The 16,366-nt window shown below is 37.5% G+C and overlaps 1 protein-coding gene across 3 annotated transcripts in view; it reads right to left on the bottom strand.

Annotated features, from left to right (window-relative positions):
* LOC126281358 (annexin B10) overlaps positions 1 to 16,366 on the bottom strand; it is an 89,227-nt gene that overhangs the window by 11,255 nt on the left and 61,606 nt on the right. For all 3 annotated transcript variants that reach the window (XM_049980271.1, XM_049980280.1, XM_049980287.1), the window contains exons 4-5: positions 15,151 to 15,355; positions 934 to 1,013 (exon numbers count right to left, since the gene is read on the bottom strand). In XM_049980271.1, the coding sequence (XP_049836228.1) occupies positions 934 to 1,013; positions 15,151 to 15,355 (285 nt within the window). The remainder of the gene's footprint in view (positions 1 to 933; positions 1,014 to 15,150; positions 15,356 to 16,366) is intronic.

Here is a 16,366-nt window from a genome sequence, read left to right as displayed (position 1 = left end):
TTTAAGACAGTCTTCCTTTCAATGCAATGGAGTAAAATTTATTTAAAACTCTGGTCCTGAACAATAGGAGAATTATTTCCTGCACAAAATTACCTTCAAGTTTTAGGTAACATAGGGCATACTATTTGAAGTCCTGGAGCTTTAATGGTAACTACTGAAAAGCATCAGGATAAAGTATTTTTATGGACATATGTCCACTTACTACATATTTTGCTAACCGTTTGTGCAGTTCTAAGGCTCTTACCATATCAAAAGTTAAATTTAGTCTTACTCTTAATGAGCATCAAGATCATATACTGTTGTCCTGGGCAAGATCCCAATACTGTTGTCCTGGGCAAGGTCCCCACCTCTTTGGGTGTTAAATGTTCATCTGTCCTCTGGATGACAAACGTGTGTGGAATATATTTTAACAATGAGGGAACTAGAAGTTTAATGTCACCATCCAGCAGACAAAAATCATTGCACAACATGTCTTTATTTCAGGAGGCATTGCAGCCACAGTTTTGGAATTTAACTTACAACAATGAGGACCACATGCCACTTCTCCATGCTGAGGGAGAACAAGGAAATTTCTTGCTTAGAATTCCTATCCACTCAAAATGACCTTGTACAAACGACAAAGCAGGTTTCCTACAAAATCGTTTTTGTGGGTTTACAGTGATAACCACAAATGCAAGTGTGTAAACTCCTTAATTTAGGCAGCACAGAAAATTATCACAACCGTCCAGCAGAGATACTAATTTGTTCACTATAAATATGTCTGTTCAATATTCATAGTTAACTTTGGCAAGAGTGGAGGTTGGGGATGGGGCAGCTAGAGTTGTTTGAGAACAACCTTGTGGTTATGTAATGGGAATGTGTTTGGTCTACAAACAGTTTTTCTATACTTTTGGACATTTGAGATATGGTATAAATGGTGACATAAGTACTTACAGTAATTATCAGTGTCAGCAGACGGCGGAAATCCCCAGATGTTTCACTGCACAAGTGCTCAGCGAGGGGTCTGTCATACACTATGGAACAAAAGAGAATAACTGTGGCAAAAGTATTTAAAACTGTAAAACTGTAATTATGATTATATATGAATTGCTTTCACAAAAATATTTCACCTACTTGTGCCAATCATGTTCCCTGGTTCTATAAAACAGATTTAAGTTAACTAACATATGCAGTGAGGGGACAGTGAACCTCAACAAAACATTAAGGTGTTTGATATGATTAGGTGAAACATTTTTATCAAACAAAAAATCAATTGCAAATGATGGATAAAATTTATTCTTATCTGCATGATCAATGTCCCTGCAGTATCAATAGAGAAAGAACAGTTGCAAATATAATATAAAAACGTATTTACGATCCAGCTACGAGCCTTAAGTTTTAGTGTTACAATGGGTAATGGCTAGTTTCTGTCGAACATTCCTCCTGAAAGGTGCAGTGCTTGGCAGATGATGCAATCATCATGTTCAACCCATAACTATTACAGTGTCTGATGGAACAAGGAACATATTTCCTTATTTTATCCCAACAATCCATATAAAGTATTTTGGTCTTCAGGCCAGAAAATTGAACAAAATTCAGTGAAAAGATTTTGATACTGTGAAAAATTCTTAATAGCTGACATGTCCCAACTCACAATTTTGTTAATATCTTCCCTAATTTGTAAAAACCAAATGAAACTGCCAATCTCTGAACTGTTTTGATGAATAAACTAGAATTGGTGCAGATTCAGTATCAAAGATTAAACTTACTTTATGCTTGTTAACAATTTAAAATAGCAGCAGAAACACAAGCAGCAGCAATGTATATAAAAGTGCTGGCATTAGCACAGATGTGCAATAAAACGGCACCTTCCTTGTGCGTGAATTTAATCCAATACTGCTCATATTTTACTTAGTGAACATTCAGATAAATTTTGCAAAACTGAACTATACAACTGATTTTGTCAACTATTTCCATTATTTTAACAAACTCCCTCCTGCTGAGCCTCATGTATTACCTATGCCAATCTGAACATTTTGCCAGTTGTAAACAGACATGAACCAATTTTTAGAATACAACATTCTGCATATTACCCATTCTGTTCACGAACATTTATTCGCAGTTCTGGTATCACATTCCCTTTCCATGGAACATGGACCTTGCCATCGGTGGGGTTGCTTGCACGCCTCAGTGATACAGACAGCTGTATTGTAGGTTCAACTACGACGAAGAGGTATCTGTCTGAAGAACAGAAACTTGTGGTTCCTGATGAGGGACAGTGGTCTTTTCAGTGGCTGCAGGAGCAACAGTTCAGATGGTTGACTGATCTGGCCTTTTAACATCAACCGAAACATCCTTGATGTGCTGGTACTATGATGGCTGAAAGCAGGAGTGAATTACAGTTTTAATTTTTCCTGTGGGCATGCAGCTCTACTGTGCGATTAGACAATGATGGCATCATCCTGGGCAAAATAACCCAAAGGTTAAATAGTCTGCCCATTCGTAACCCCGGGTAGCAGCTACTCAGGACGACGTCGCCATCAAGAGAGACAAAACGCATTCTACAGATTGGAGTTTGGAATTTAGATTCTTTAATTGCACAGGTAGGTTAGAAAATTTAGAAAATGAATAGGTTGAAGTTATAATGGGAATTAGTGAAGTTCAGTGGCAGGAGGAAGACAACTTCTGGTCAGGTGAATACAGGGTACTAATTACAAAACAAATGAAGGTAATACAAGAGCAGGTTTAAATAGGAATACAGGAAAGCTACTGTGTACAGCATAGTGAAAGCATTATTGTAGCTAAAAGAGGGACAAACTAACACCCACAACTGTAGTACAAGTATATATCCCCACTAGCCTTGCAGATTGAGAGCTTGAAGAAATGTATGGCGAGATAAAAGAAGTTACTCAGATAGTCACAGGATGGAAAAATTGAATTGTTGTAGGAAAAGGAAGAAAAGGAAAAATAGTAGGTAAATATGGAATGGGAGAAAGGAATGAAAGCGGGAGCCACCTGGTGGAATTTCACACAGAACATAATTTAATCATCACTAACACGAGTTTTAAGAATCGCAAAAGGAGGTTGTATGCATGTAAGAGACCTGGAGACAGTGGAAGGTTTCTGATTGTATAATAGTAAGAGATTGCAGAACCAGATTTTAAATTCTAGAACATTTATGGGGACAGAGGTGGACTCTAATCTACAGTTAATAACAAATACATTGCAGTGAAAGTTGAAGAAACTGCAAAGAGATGGGAAATTAAGGAGGTAGGACCTGGATATGTTGAAAGAACCAGAGGCTGTTTAAAGTTTGCAAGGGAGCATCAGGCAACAGATGAACAGGGGAGAGCAACACAGAAGACTAGTGGGTAGCTTTATGGGATTAAGTAGTGAAGGCAGCATAGGATGAAATTGGGACGAAGACCAGGACTAGTGTAATTCTTTGGTTAGCACAAGAGGTACTGAATTCAACTGACAAAGAGAAAGTTCAACTTCAAAATGCAGCAACTGAAGCATGTGGAAGGGAATACAAACACCTACAAAATGAGACTGGCAGAAATTGCAAAATTGCTAAGCAGGAATGGCTAGAGCACAAATTTATGGATTTAGAAGAGAATATCATTAGGGGAAGGATACGTACTGCCTACAGAAAATTTAGAGAGAACTTTTCACGAAAGAGAAGCACTGTATGAATATCAAGAGCTCAGATAGGAAACCAGTCCTAACCAAAGCAGAGATAGCTGAAATGTGGAAGGAGTATGTAGAGGGTCAATACAAGGGAGATGAACTAGAAAGCAAGATCATGGAAACAGAAGTAGACGTAATCAAGGATGAAATGGGAGGAACAATACTGCGAGAAGAATTTGACAGTACTGTATGACCCAAGTCTAACCAAGGCCATGGGAGTAGATGACATTCAGTCAGAACTACTGATTGCACTGGGAGAGTCCGCTGTGAAAAAATTATGGCACATAAGATGGAAGAGACAGGCGAAATAACCTCAGACTTCAGAAAGAATGTAATTCTGATTCAAATAAAAGCACCTGCTGAAAGGTGTGAAAACCACTTATCAGGTCAATAAGTCATGGTTGAAGACAAATACGAATTCTTTACACGAAAATAGAAAAGCTGGTAGCAGCTTACCTCCAGGAAGATCAATTAGGATTTTTGGAGAAATGAAGGAACAAGTGAACTGATCCTGACCCTACAACTTACTTTAGAGGATAGGTTAAAGAAAGACACACCTATATTTAAAGCATTTGTAGAATCATATAAAGCTTTTGACAATTCTGTCTGTAATAATCTCTTTGAAATCCTGAAGGGACTAAAAGGCTACTTACAACTTGTACAGAAACCAGACAGCAGTTACAAGTAGAGGGGCATGAAATGGAAGCAGTGGTTGAGAACTGAGTGAAACAGGGTTGTGAGGTTTCCGATGATATTTTAATTCTGTCAGACAGCAGGAGCAGTTTAACAAAGTAGACATTCTCTTGAAAAGATATTAGAACAACAACAAAAGCAAAACAAGGATAATGGAATGTAGTCTAATTAAATAAGGTGATGCTGACAATAGATTAGGAAACGAGACAAAGTAGAGGGTATAAAAAATGACAACTGGCAACAGCAAGATAAGCATTTCTGAAGAAAATTAATTTGAGAACAAATATAGATTTAAGTGTTAGGGAGTCTTCTCCAAAGATAGTTTTATGCAATGTAGCCCTGTATGGAAGTGAAACTTTCCAAAACAATTTAAACAAGAGCAAAATAGAAGCTTTTTAAGTTTGGTGCTACAGAAGAATGCTGAAAATTATTTTAGCACATAGCATAACTAATGATGAGGTACTGAACAGAGCTAATGAGAAAAATTTGTGGGACAACCTTACTAAAAAATGGATCGGTCTCATTCTGAGACAAGGGACCATGAACTTGTATTGGAGGAAAGTCTGAAGTAAAAATCGGAGGGAGACCAAGAGATGAATACAGTAAGCAGGTTCAAAAGTATTTAGGCTGCAGTAGTTATTTGGAAACTTGCATGCTTGCATGGGATAGAGTAGCATAGATAGCTGCATGAAACAAGTCTTGGGGCAGAAGATAACAACAACAACAACAACAACAACAACAACAACCTTAAGACCCAAGTACAAGACCCACCCAATCCACCCACCCAGCACTTCTTATTCCAGTGTTTTCACAGGTTTATTCTACTTCATAAGCAGCCAGGCCACCTATGAAAGCAGCTAAGTTATTTAGCAGCTCTGTCACAATCATTGCACAAATTTTCATATTGGGATGTGTACCAACTGTCCAGGATAAATGGCCACAACCAAATTGTGGCCAATAGCAAAGTAGATGATCCTTTGGCACAACATGCAATTTAACGTAACATGCTTTATTTCAATGGCAGCTTCACTACTGAAGCCAAGTGGATCCTCTCCTCCACCACCAGCTTTTCTCAAGTGTGTGCTCAGGAGTTATCCTTACAACACATGCTCGGCTCCCATAATTATCCTGGCCTCAACCTACAGTAATGTCCTTACACTCCATACACAGTTTCCACCCCTTGCTGTCTTAAGATCTCCCCTTTCTTGTCTCCCAACTTCTTTGTTCACTGCCCTTTGCCAACACACACCAATCTTTCCTCCACTCCTTTTTCCCCACCTCACTGCCTCCACAACCCCCGGACACATGCCTGTTAGCATTTTAGTCCCTGCACATACTGCCAAACAGTAATCCCCCTCTCCCCACCAGCCACCCACTAGTATCCCTTCCCCAACCCCTTACCTGACACCACCAGATTGCTGCTTCCATCCCCCATGATAATTTGATTCTGGCCTGAACTGCCGGAGTCCACAGTCATGTGTGAGGTGCGCTTGCTCGTGTGAATGAATGGTGTGCATTTTTCTTTCGCTTATGAAGGCTGTGGCCAAAAGCTTTGTGTAAGTGTCTTAACTGTGCCTGTCTGCAACTTTACGTTTCTTTTTATGGTAAATAACATCTTTTCCTACATTGTTGACACACCCAGGTATTTGTGAGATGGTCGATTCCAACTATGACTCACTGACAGTTATAACGTACATTTTTTTGTTTTGTGAAGTGCAAAATTTTACATCTTTGAAGATTTATAACAAGTTGTCTATCTTTGCACCACTTTCAGGAAGTACTTCATTACAGATAACAGCACTGTCTGCAAAAACTCCGAGATTATTATATATATTGTCCAGAAGGTAATTGATACGCAACATCAACAGCAACAACCCCAACATTTCCATCAGCCACACTTTACTACTACATCTGATAATGATTCCCCTCAGATTCCCTACTGAAATGTCCTCAATCCAGTCTCAAATTTCACTTTGTAACCCATGTGATGAAACTCTTGACATTAAGTGTATGTGTGGTACTGAATCAAATGCTTTTCAAAAATCAAGACAGTGCTTCTACCCAACTGCCTTGCTCCAAAGCTTTCAGCGCATTATGTTAGAAGTGAGAAATGGGTTTCACATGATCAATGTTTTCGGAATCTATGCTGGTTGGCATGGAGGTCATTCTGTGAAAGAAATCTCATTATGTTTGAGGTCAAAATATGATCTACAATTCTACAGATTGCATAGTTTTTGTTCGAGGTTTCTATGATAGGTTACAATTAGAAGAGGGGGTTAACTCAGATAAATTCAGTATAGAATATGACTAGAATTCCTTCAGACCCTGGGGCTTTGTTCAATTTTAACAATTCGAACTGTTTCCCAACACCACTGACACTAATACTGATTTAAGGAATCCCTACAGTGGTACAAAGATTAAATTGGGGCAATTCTCTTCAGTTTTTCCTTTTTACACAAACATTTGGAAACAGAGTTAAGCATTCCAGCTTTCACTTTGCTAATGTGATTTCAGTTCCTGTCTCATTCTATAGGGACTGTACACTAATTTTTGTGCCACTGACAGCCTACAGTTTTGATAAGAATTTCTTTGAGTTCTGTGAAAGATCACTTGATGATGTGTGCTATGGCAGTCATTGAAGGCTTCACACATTGAAACATGTTTGGCTGTCAAGAGAGCATTCAGCATCTCTATACAGTTCTGTTTTGTCTTACACCTATTTTTCAGTAGTCTATTTCCTTGTAACATTTTTTTTTACTGTGACTGTGTACCATGGAGGGTCCTTCCCATTGTGAACTGTTCTACTAAGTACTTATCTATACAGAGTATGGTCAATTATCCTTTTAAACTTAAAACCATAGTTCCTCTACATGCTCCTGTCCTACGTTGAAAGTTTCAAGTTCCTCATTGAGATATGCCATAACTATTTTTTTTATTTACTTTACATGTGTATCTTTTTTTTAGTTGTCCTTTGTACTTTGGTAATCATCACTGCCATGACAACATAATGATCACCGAAACCAGTTTTGAAGTGGACATCCTCGAAGAGGTCAGGTGTATTTGATGTCACTACACCTGATTTATTTTGATCATGAGGGGTGCTCCGAACTATCTGAAGAGTACAGGAAAAGAAAATGTTTGTCTGCTTTTTAAAAAAATGAAATATATGCCACGAAATGTGTTGTTTAACATTGTTAAATGACAAATGTGATAATATGAATAGCCTACATTCTATAACCCATTTTAGATTAGGCATGCAGGGAAAGAACATGTTTGTGTGTCTTGCTACAGGGGCTAAATGTGCTTTGCCCAATGTTGGGTATTAAATTCTGATTCCTTGTTGATTGGCAAACAATGTTTAAGCAAGAAACTATTTTCCTTTATTTACATTGTTGTTACAACTGAAAATCATTACTTTAGTTTGACACATACTACTGCTGATGGTGCAAGTGATTCATTTCAGTTTGAATAGTTAATTATTTATATTTTTGAATGATGAGTACTTCATCTAAGGATGAACAAGTCCTTCAGATTCTCAGTGTCAGGGAAGAACATGGATGGGGTAAATGAGTAAAGTCATGAATAAATTAAGTCGCATGAACTACAAAAAGACTGCAGCTATAAGTTAAAGTGTTTTGCAGTAATAAGTGCTGAAGGAAGCTCAAATATATGAAAATTTACTGGTCTGATAGACTGGAATTTACAATAATTGTATCTGGCATGCCTCATAGCAATACTTCCACTTCACAGAATGCAATCAAGAATAATGAAGACCAAGCTCAGCTTCAAGGGTGTAATGTCAACTACAGAGTAAGAGTGAAAGGTGATGACATTGTACATGTAATTCCTTCATGCAGAAAAGCCTATGTAGTGCACAGAGTAACCAGATGATTAATGACAGTTCCAAAGCTTTTAAAGTGGACGAGTTTTGTGCAGGAAGGGGTAAGCATGGAATTAGGCCATAAAAAATTAAGGAAGCAATCTGAATGGCAGTTTATGATCACATTCATTCATTTAAAGGTACATCAAGCACTTTTAACAATGACAAGCTTAAGAGGCATACCTCACAGAGGAACTGTTGGTGAAAAAACTGAATGAAATGTTCCAGGAAAAATACTCAAATTTGGACCTGTTACATGAAATGCATACAACAGTATTTAATGTCAAATTCATTATAGCTTTTGGGTATCCAAGGAATGACACATGCTCAACCTACAGTAAGTACACTGCTGAGATGAAAGTGCAGAATGAAATGTTTGAGAAGTTTAAATGACAACATGCAAAAACAAGTATTGAAAGAAATTAGTAAGATCACAATAGATCAGAAAGTACACAAAGTCAAAGGTGAAACATTTTATTCCAGAAAGAGAAATGCTCATTTAAGAAACCAAAAATGTAATGTAACAGAAGCAACCTGCTTAGACAACCAAAAATGTATGTTAAACTTTAGTACTACTGATTTCTATTACACAATTTCTTTTTACTCTTTCAGTAGTATCTATGAAATTCAACTTACAGTGCTCTACACTTACACTGAAGATATTTGAAGAAAAGCGGCCAATGAAGTTGATTCCTGTGTAAATAACTGAGATTTATTGCACAAGAAAATCAAACTGAAGTTTTTGTGATTCATGTTCAGGTCAGAAAAAGAATGACACTATACTAAAGTATCTTTATTACAATGTGAGTGAAAAACTGAGATAATGGAAGTAGCCACCCACAATAATATGGGAGTGCTTAACAGTATAAGCAGTAGCAGAAGTTCCAGCACATTGGGTGCAGATCATGCTGTATGTAAACCTAAGCCTTTTGATGTGGTTCTCAATATAAGATAAAAAAATTGGGGGTCATTCCGAAGAATGAACTTCAAGAAAATATCCTTTCATAACAAGACTACTCAAGTAGGTAGTACTCTCAAAAAAAAAATATCCCTCCCTTACTCAACATTTAGAAACTTTTAATTGCGCTGGCATTTTATTGGTGGTGAGAGCTTCACAGCAAATTCAAGAGAAGAAGTCATGAAAATACCCATCTCCTGCTCAGAGATATCACAATAGTGTTTTATAATAATTTTGTATAATGCTGATAAATTCTCTGCAGGTCCTTTGGCTACATCAAAAGAAAAGTATCAGACCTCCAGGTTTTGAAGGAATACTGCAGAAAAGAAATGTAAGTGTTTTACTCAAAAGCTTTTACACTATACCGAGAAGTCCATGTTGGGACAAAGTGATATATTTTACTCTTATTACTACTTTATCACATGAAGTTAAAACACACTGCTCATCAAGAAGTATCTTTACTCCACAATGATATTTTCACTCTGCAGTTGACGTAGTACTCACATGAAACTTCCTGGTAAACTGTGTGACGGACTGGTACTAGCTCGGGTCCTCTGCCTGTCATGGGCAAATGCTCTACACACTTTTAATCAGCCAGGAAGTTACTTTTTACCATCTATTGTTCCAAATATTCTTTTCCAATACAAAATAATCTGAGAATGTTGAACAAAACGTACAGCTTAACTTGCATTATATTCTATTCCACGATAGCCAAGTAGCACTTTTCCCAACGTATTACATTACTTTAAATATTATGCCAATAAAATCACAGTTTAAATATTTCAGGAATCAGTTTAAATTAAATTTAATGTATACAACATGTCCTCCCAAATGACTTGTATTCACTAATTCTGTCCATTAGTATCCATGAAATTTTGTTTCAAAATTTAAAATTGCTCTCCTGAACAATTTGACAATGTTCACGAATCACATTCTTTCCCTGTACTCTTCATCTGTTATAGGTAGTTTTTAGAGAATGAGCATTGTGCAATTTCACAGGATGGCTCATCATACCAATGATGTCGTCATCTTCAGTCCTGAGACTGGTTTGATGCAACTCTCCATGCTACTGTGTCCTGTGCAAGTGTCTTCATCTCCCTGTACTTGCTGCAACCTACATTTTTCTGAATCTGTATAGTGTATTCATCTCTGTCTCCCTCTACGATTTTTACCCTCCAAGCTGCCCTCCAATACTAAATTGGAGATCCCTTGATGCCTCAGAACATGTCCTACCAACCGATCCCTTCTTTTAGCCAAGTTGTGCCACAAATTTCTCTTCTCTCCAATTCTATTCAATAGATCCTCATTAGTTATGTGATCTACCCATCTAATTTTCACCATTCTTCTGTAGCACCACATTACTAAAGCTTCTATTCTCTTCTTGTCCAAGCTATTTATCATCCAAGTTTCACTTCCATACATGGCTACACTATACAAATACTTTCAGAAACGCCCTCCTGACACTTAAATCTACACTCTATGTTAACAAATTTCTCTTCTTCAGAAATGATTATCTTGTCATAGCCAGTCCACATTTTACATCCTCTCTACTTTGACCATCATCAGTTATTTTGCTCCCCAAACAGCAAAACTCATTTACTACATACTTTAAGTGTTTCATTTCCTAATCTAATTCCCCAGCATCACCCAATTTATCCTCGTTTTGCTTTTGTTGATGTTCATCTACCCTCCTTTCAAGACACTGCCCATTCTGTTCAACTGCTCTTCCAAGTCCTTTGCTGTCTGACAATTACAATGTCATCGGTGAACCTCAATGTTTTTATTTCTTCTCCAATGAATTCTAATTCCTACTCCGAATTTTTCTTAGGTTTCCTTTACTGCTTGCTCAGTATACATATTGAGTAACATCCGCTTCCCTTTTTATGTCACTTGACTCATAACTGCCATCTAGTTTCTGTACAAATTGTAAACAGTCTTTTGCTCCCTGTATTTTACCCCTTCCACCTTCAGAATTTGGAAGAGGATTCCAGTCAACATTGTCAAAAGCTTTCTCTAAGTCCACAAATGCTAGAAACGTAGGTTTGCCTTTCCTTAATGTTTCTTCTAAAATAAGCCATAAGGTCAGTATTGCCTAACGTCTTCCAACATTTCTACAGAATCCAAACTGATCTTCTACGAGGTCGGCTTCTACAAGTTTTTCCATTCATCTGTAAAGAACTCGCATTAGTATTTTGCAGCTGTGACTTATTAAACTGATAGTTCGGTAATTTTCACATCTGTCAACACCTGCTTTCTTTGGTATTGGAATTCTATTCTTCTTTAAGTCTGAGGGTATTTAATGTGTCCCATACATCTTGCCTATCAGATGGTAGAGTTTTGTCATGACTGGCTCTCCCAAGGCCGTCAGTAGTTCCAATGGAATGTTGTCTACTCCCGGGGCCTTGTTTCGGCTCATGTCTTCCAGTGCTCTGTCAAACTCTTCACACAGTATCATATCTCCCATCTCACCTTCGTCTACATCTACATCCTCTTCCATTTCCATAATATTGTCCTCAAGTGCATCACCCTTGTATAGACCCTTTATATACTCCTTCCACCTTTCTGCTTTCCCTTCGTTGCTTAGAACTGTGTTTCTATCTGAGCTCTTGATATTCATGGAAGTGGTTCTTTTCTCCAAAGGTATCCCTAATTTTCCTGTACGCAGTATCTATCTTACCCCTAGTGAGATAAGCCTCTACATCCTTACATTTGTTGTCTAGCCTTCCCTGCTTAGCCATTTTGCCCTTCCTGTCGATCTCATTTTTGAGATGTTTGTATTCCTTTTGCCTACCTCATTTACTGCATTTTTATATTTTCTCCTTTCATCAATTAAGTTCAATATTTCTTCTGTTACCCCAGGATTTCTACTAGCCCTCGTCTTTTTACCAACTTGATCCTCTGCTGCCCTCACTACTTCATCCCTCAAAGCTACCCATTCTTCTTCTACTGTATTTCTTTCCCCCATTTCTGTCAATTGTTCCCTTATGCTCGCCCTGAAACTCTGTATAACCTCTGGTTTAGTCAGTTTATCCAGGTCCCATCTCCTTAAATTCCACCTTTTTGCAGTTTCTTCAGTTTTAATCTACAGGTCATAACCAATAGATTGTGGTCCGAGTCCACATCTGCCCCTGGAAATGTCTTACAATTTAATACCTGTTTCCTAACTATCTGTCTTACCATTATATAAAGATATCTGATAATTTCTAGTGACTCCAGGATTCTTCCATGTATACAACCTTCTTTCATCATTCTTGAACCAAGTGTTAGCTATGATTAAGTTATGCTCTGTGCAGATTTCTACCAGACGGCTTCCTCTTTCATTTCTTACTCCCAATCCATATTTACCTACTATGTTTCCTTCACTCCCTTTCCCTACTCTCGAATTCCAGTCACCCATGATTATTAAATTTTCATCTCCCTTCACTACCTGAATAATTTCTTTTATCTCATCATACATTTCACCAATCTCTTCATCATCTGCATAGCTAGTTGGCATATAAACTTGTAGTACTGTAATAGGCATGGGTTTCGTGTATCTTATCCACAATAATGCATTCACCGTGCTGTTTGTAGTAGCTTACCCGCACTCCTGTTTTTATTCATTATTAAACTTACTCCTGCATTACCCCTGTTAGATTTTTTATTTATAACCCTGTATTCACCTGACCAAAAGTCAGGGTCCTCCTGCCACCGAATTTCACTAATTCCCACTATGTAACTTTAACCTATCCATTTCCATTTTTCAATTTTCTAACCCACCTGCCCGATTAAAGGATCTGATGTTCCACGCTCCGATCCATAGGATGCCAGCTTTCTTTCTCCTGATAAGAACGTCCTCTTGAGTAGTCTGTCCGGAGATCCAAATGGGGGACTATTTTACCTCCGGAATATTTTACCAAAGAGGATGCCATCATCATTTAACCATACAGTAAAGCTGCATGCTCTTGGGAAAAATTACGGCTTTAGCTTCCCTTGCTTTCAGCCATTCGCAGTACCAGCACAGCAAGGCCGTTTTGGTTAGGGTTACAAGACCTGATCAGTCAATCATTTAGACTGTTGCCCCTGTAACTACTGAAAAGGCTGCTGCCCCTCTTCAGGAACCAGACATTTGTCTGGCCTCTCAAAAGATACCCCTCTGTTGTGGTTGCACCTATGGTATAGCCATCTGTATTGGTGAGGCACAAAAGCCTCACCACCAATGGCAAGGTCCATGGTTCATGGGGAGGGAACCAATGATGTACGAAATATTAATTTTCACAACTGATTGTTGGATGAGAAGTCTGCACCAATGATTACAGTAGGACTGGGGAACTTAAGTAAAAGTGAACTGAGGTTCTTTCTCAAGTTTTAGGTTAGATCAGGAGACAAGTCTGGTGGGAGATAGATGGACTTAATTACCATTGTGTGCCCACTCCTGATACAGAGTCTTGTCCAGATAATCTCACATACAGCTTCAATTTCTATCTCAGTGGGTTTGAGTGTCATGTGTACTGTGCAAATACACCACCTCAATTTCCCTACAGCCTGTCTTTTTTATAAGCTCTTAAATTATCCCTGAAGTCTCACTATTATCAATTTCTGGTTTCAATTAGCTTTCTGCACTTAAAAATTGAGCTTCCCTGCTTTTCATCAGCATTTCAAACTCTGACACTGCTGCCAATACTTCAGCAGCGAACCACTAGGGTTTTAATACTCTCACCTGTGGGTGTAATTCTTTTTGGTCTTCCCACTGACACTTCTGGGTTTCCTACAGCTAGCATTATTTGGACTGGATGGAGTCACCCAGTCTAAATAACCTTGTGTACACCCCACATTATTGGCTACCTGTGCAGTACACAACCGACTCATTCAGTAGGACCATACAGTTCTCTACCCTTTGGCAGCCTAGTTAGTCACTGAATCTTTGAAGCCTCTGGCTCAGTCCTCCCATTTGACTCTGAAGCAATGGGCTATGATCAGTTCCATGGACAATTATTTTCATAGTGAGCTTTGTTGAAACTATATGTACAAGGGTGGTGGTGTCAACTTTCTCTGCTACAAATCCAATTCAAGAACACCACCACATTCAATAATGCCTGAATGTCATCACTTTAACCACATTAGGCTTATTCCAAATTAAGAAAAATTTAGTATCTCTTATGATAGTATTGTTAAGTTTATTCCAATTACTAACATGAAACTATAAGTAGTGCATAATTACCTTTTTATATGTTTTCAAACTGTAAGCTGTGACAAAACTGAACATGTTACAAAAATATAGTTCACAGATTAAAGTTTCTAATTATTTGCATATACAATTCTCTCTCCTAATTCCTTCTTATGAAACATACTTGCATTGGAACTATTAATATGTTTAAATGATATAACCATTTGTATTACTGTGTCCAAATGGGACAAAATTTGCAGTTCTTGACTGTGTTAAGAAAGGCTTGTTTGCATTACAGCACAAATATGGAATTTTCATTTCAGTAATAGAAATACGTAAGACCTTATAAAAGCACAAATACAAAAAGTTTATCATATCATAATGTAAAAACTTGCCTCAAACTTTTTATGAGCTTGCTTTGTTACTGGCAGATGCCTAGCTTTGCATTCTCAATAACAAAGAAATTACAGGGTTTCCACACATGTTTTTACACACAGTACTAAACTTTCAATTTGCAGCAAATTCACCTACAATAATAAAAAAAAATGCTCTGGAAAGTTTTTGTTCCACTTTTGATAGGAACAGCTCTGCTTTAGATATTGAATCAAAGGATTCATTGCACACTACAAACAGCCCAAAGCTTAAACAAAACAAAAGGCTGGGAGTTTTAAAAAAATGTTGGGCTCTAGACATTTTTTTCCTACTTCAAAGGCATTCTAATAATTAGCAGAAATACTGTGAATCCACTTCCTGCATTACTAAATTTACTTAAGTCACATTTTCTTCCAAGGATAATTCACTTACATCTTTCATAAGCTTCAACTATCTTCTTTACTTCCTCATTGGTCTTGCTGCAGAGAATTTCCACAAGTGTTTCTTCATCTGTACCCAGGCCTGCCATAGCTTTGTGGAGTTGTTTTGCGAGGTAATCAAAATGAGGCACAACCAGTGCCACAATAACATCCTCAAAGTGACCACCAAGCTCACTCTTTAGGTCTTCTATTAAGTCCTGTAGAACATTTGAGACAATTTAAGACAGTGTTTCCTTTTCAGATGGTTCAACAGTTATTTAATGATAGTTACAGTCCAGAACATAATACCAAATTATATAAGTGCAGAAGCTGTAATGCAGTTTCTAGGTAAGACTACTCAATGAATTGATTGATCAAGTCTCTTCATGAATTTAAATTGTCTTTGAACATGGGCTTGGTAGAATCCTTATTTCGTCAGATGATTTTATTAACTTCTATCATTGCTTAAGTAATTACATAACAAAAAATTTGGATGTATCAAATACAAATCAAGTTCACTGTCTTTTACCACTAAAGTTGGAAACTTAACTTTCAGAGAGTTAAAAGCCATAGTTAAAGAATTTTCTCTTTATTTCACAAATGAAGATGCTCTGTATGAGGAGTTTTCTACTGTAAAAAGTGCTGTCAGTATGGTGAAAACAGGAACAGAAAGCTGGGTAAATTTTTTTTAAGGTTTAAAATTCAAGCAAATTTATGTCCCAAACCTTAGTAAAATCATAGGCTTTGTATTAAGCATTCCAGGATCAAATGCTCACACAAAGTTTTTTCTCTAATGAACAGTAAGCGGACAGGTCAGAATAAAGCTGCAACTTAGAACTTATTAATGCAGAACTTTTGATTGAAATTAATTTTGACTATAATAGCAAAGACTTTAAATTTGCTCAGGAAGAAAACTGCAGATTTGTGCTACTTCTGAAATAAGTATTTGGATCATTCCACGTGAAGTGTCTAAGTGCTCCCAGCTCTAACATCTTCAATTTTGATGAAATTTATACAGAATGGACCTGAGGGTCCTACATGAACTTATGCAAAGTTACAGGCTCACCTGTAACTTGGTTGAGGTGCTAGAGCCATTTAAAGTCATGAAGAAATTGTCAAGTTTGCCATTCCACTGTTCCTAACGTAAAAGAGTTAGACTTGCTTCTGGGTATTGTGGTACACGTTTGTATGCTACACTCACAAATATTGCTGGTTGAGTGCAGAAAGCA

Source organism: Schistocerca gregaria, chromosome 1, assembly GCF_023897955.1.
Source record: "Schistocerca gregaria isolate iqSchGreg1 chromosome 1, iqSchGreg1.2, whole genome shotgun sequence".
Taxonomy (NCBI): domain Eukaryota; kingdom Metazoa; phylum Arthropoda; class Insecta; order Orthoptera; family Acrididae; genus Schistocerca; species Schistocerca gregaria.
The sequence above is the reverse complement of the archived record's forward strand: the minus strand, read 5'-3'. Positions and strand labels throughout refer to the sequence as shown.